The sequence below is a fragment of the Beauveria bassiana genome (genome assembly GCF_000280675.1).
Source record: "Beauveria bassiana ARSEF 2860 unplaced genomic scaffold BBA_S00036, whole genome shotgun sequence".
Classification (NCBI taxonomy): domain Eukaryota; kingdom Fungi; phylum Ascomycota; class Sordariomycetes; order Hypocreales; family Cordycipitaceae; genus Beauveria; species Beauveria bassiana.
Genome location: NW_007930871.1, coordinates 9,912 through 12,919, shown reverse-complemented (window position 1 = coordinate 12,919; position 3,008 = coordinate 9,912). Strand labels below are relative to the sequence as shown.

The following is a 3,008-nucleotide window of genomic DNA, read 5'->3' as shown; positions in this document are numbered from 1 at the left end:
GTCTATACAAAAAACTTGTATATTATGCCCAGTGCCTGTCTCGCACCGAGCGTCACATCGACAGTAGCCCCATCTGCCGTCAGAGTCATTGACACACAATTCGTCACCTGCAAGCCTTGCTTCAGCTCGCGCTGATACAGCTTGCTCTCCATGACTGCACAGCAAACTTGGGTATCAAAGATGGAAAAAAGAGCCTGGTGCGGAGCGCCCTTCCAGGTAGCGCCGGCCGCGACAGCCAGCGCCAGCTTCGACCCGTTGTCAAAGGCGATTTGCGTTGCGTGGGAGCCGCCCTGAATCTCGGCATTGAACAAGATGGATGCGAGATATTCAGCTCCCGCCGGAGAAATGTCCAGCTTCAGCAGACAGTCGGCAGACTCTTCGTCAAGAGGCAGGTACGCCGTCAGCGACCCTCGCGGCGTGCTGTTGCCAATGTCCACAGGCGCGGCCCGTCGGATGATGTTGTGCCAAAAGTTGCCGAGAATGCTGGCGATGCCCGCCATTGAGGCGCTGTGATGCAACTCTTGCGGCGTGCCGAATCCGGATATGCTTCCGGGGGTAAGCGAGTCCACGGTGCCGTCGAGGAGGTCCGTAGAGCCGAGCCACGACCTATCCGCCAAGGATTCAGAGCCATGCGAAAGATCGGGATACGGGTAGCCACTGCTTGGGCCCAAGTCTAATTCACCATCCAGATTTGTTGATGAAAGGTCCAAATTTCCTTTTTGCTAACGGTTACTTGAGAGAGACATGGAGCACGCACACATGGAGCCAGTGCCTATCCAACTTACCAGCCATGTTGGCCGCATCACTGAGCGAGCCCTGGACGCCTTGCCGTCCGGGTTCCGTCATCTGCCGCATCAGCGTGTCTGTGCTGTCCAAAGGAGCTATCAAGGGCCCGTCAATACAGCCAATTCCGGGCCCGATGGTGTGAATTCGATGCTTACCTTGTGCAATCTGTGGTATTACAAGCTCCTTGGCCAAGGACCGTATCATTGGACAGTCGATTGCGTCGGCTGTCTTGACCTCTTGCAGCTTCCCAATCAAGACTGCCCGTTCACTCTTGCGCATCGTCGTGATCTTGTGCTGACCTAGCTCTGTGGCACACAGCAAGATCCCGTGGGGGCCGCACCGTTCCGCGACTTCATATAGAAACACTCGATACTCTTGGCGGCTCCTCGACGACTGCGGGCTCTGCAAGACATCAACCGCCTCCCGAAACATGTTTTGCTTGCTCAGCGACAGAGAGCAGCGGATGCGCAATCGCCGTGCCCCGTCCAAGATGGCGGCATAAGCTTCGTCGCTCCCAATCGCCTTGCGGGACGGCCGCGCCTTTGCTTGTGTTGCCATTGTCATGGTTTAAACCCCCCGTTCTTCGAGTGGAGTGAACGTTTTTGACGGGAGAGCGACCCCGAAATGCCGCTAAATTAGAGGGCTATGGGATTCCGCGAGAACCATTGCGAATCTTGTCCCAACTACGTCACTGGGCGGAAACTTGAACACCCCATTACATAGGGAATGCAAGGGGGGGGGGGGGGGACAAGGTGACGCGTTTGAACATGCACCCGCATCTATACTCCTTCCTTGTATCCACGCCAAGGCCCAAGGTGCCCAATAACAGGAGAGGCATAATCGGCCCAGCGAGTAAGTGGGCAGCGGGGGAGCAGACACGGATATAAAGCTTACGGAACGGCTGCCGGAATACGAACAGTACTACTGCACAACGTTCACATCATTGTCGCATCAAAGAATCCTGCAGCCTCGCGTTCAAGCCCAGCTGAATCCAAGTAAAGTAATCGTAAACAGCAACTTCCCCGTGATACCATGATATCCTTGGATGCATTCAATCTCGTTGGAACTCTCACTGAGAGCAAATATGCTCTCCAGCGAGGCCCTTTCAGCCTTTCTCCCACATGGCCGTCATTTCCGGCGGCGACTGGTCGCAGTTTCAGAAGCCAGTCTACCAAAGCTCTACAGGTACCGCGACGGCGCCCGGGAATTCCCATCTTTGCCGACCTTCTTTTCCGAGACCAGAAGGAAGGAGATCATCGACGCCACTGATGCCTCACTGGCCGCCACCGGCTTCACATGTCATAGTAAAAATGCGGATCCACACCTTCATTAATGTGAATCAGACCTTTAGAACTAAGTAAGTCGCATGCCTAATTTACGGCACTAACCTTCGGGAATTGCCCTCTCTCCAAGACTTTTGTGGTGTGTGTGTCGGCGGGAGTTGGACGTAGGACTTTTATCAGCTATTTTTAAGACAACAGTATTAACAGAAGTTATAGGTGGCTAGACCACTAGAACACCTCCTAGGCTTATAACTGTTGTAGTAAAAATGCGGCTCTACACCTTTATTAATGTGATATAGGCCTTATATGTTCATATCACACCCTGGTCAGACCTGGGGCCCCGCATTGAAGATCATCGCCGAGAGGAGGCAAAGGGATCCCGACTTTGCTACAAGGGATCCCGACTTTGCTACTGAGTGATATGGGTAAGTCTCGTATCCTAGCAGGTACCAACAAGGAGGATCAAAGTATTTACAGGGCTGCGAGCACCCCTGTCTGCTAGGTTAGAACAGGGGCCAATTTGTGCAGTAGAAAAAGATACAGGCATGCATTACTTTCGCAGAATACAACCGTAAGCGCAAGGTCATCCAGCAGGACCTGTGCCGCCGCCTGCCCGACCTATCCATGCATCAACATGGGCGGTACCACCTCAATCGACGCCATATTTTCGGGTGGAAACGATTATCCTGCCAAGGAGATTGGGCTCAAGACGGTGCTCCTGCGTGACCCGGACAACGGACAACACACTGACTGCCATTGCACCCATCTGCGCCTGCCTGCAGTAGCCCGCAGCTGCAACTATCCAGTTCATATACGAGCGCCGTGTCAACCCGTATTGTAATCCATAGTGAACTGGCGGTACAGATTTGTTGCAATCACAAGAGGAAAGCGGTGTGCAAACGGGTGACTAATGCACCTAGCCGAATTTACACGTAAGTT

The 3,008-nt window shown here is 53.6% G+C and overlaps 2 protein-coding genes across 2 annotated transcripts; one reads left to right on the top strand and one right to left on the bottom strand.

Annotated features, from left to right (window-relative positions):
- Positions 1-2: 2 nt before the first annotated feature.
- Positions 3-1,350, bottom strand: BBA_08532 (uncharacterized protein; the record flags this gene model as incomplete). The annotated part of the gene is made up of 3 exons (XM_008603629.1): positions 3-673; positions 786-881; positions 942-1,350. The coding sequence occupies 3 exons, from the start codon at positions 1,348-1,350 to the stop codon at positions 3-5; spliced, it is 1,176 nt and encodes a 391-aa protein (XP_008601851.1).
- A 557-nt stretch (positions 1,351-1,907) lies between these two features.
- BBA_08531 (uncharacterized protein) lies at positions 1,908-2,489 on the top strand (the record flags this gene model as incomplete). The annotated part of the gene is made up of 2 exons (XM_008603628.1): positions 1,908-2,143; positions 2,369-2,489. The coding sequence occupies 2 exons, from the start codon at positions 1,908-1,910 to the stop codon at positions 2,487-2,489; spliced, it is 357 nt and encodes a 118-aa protein (XP_008601850.1).
- Between the last annotated feature and the right edge of the window lie 519 nt (positions 2,490-3,008).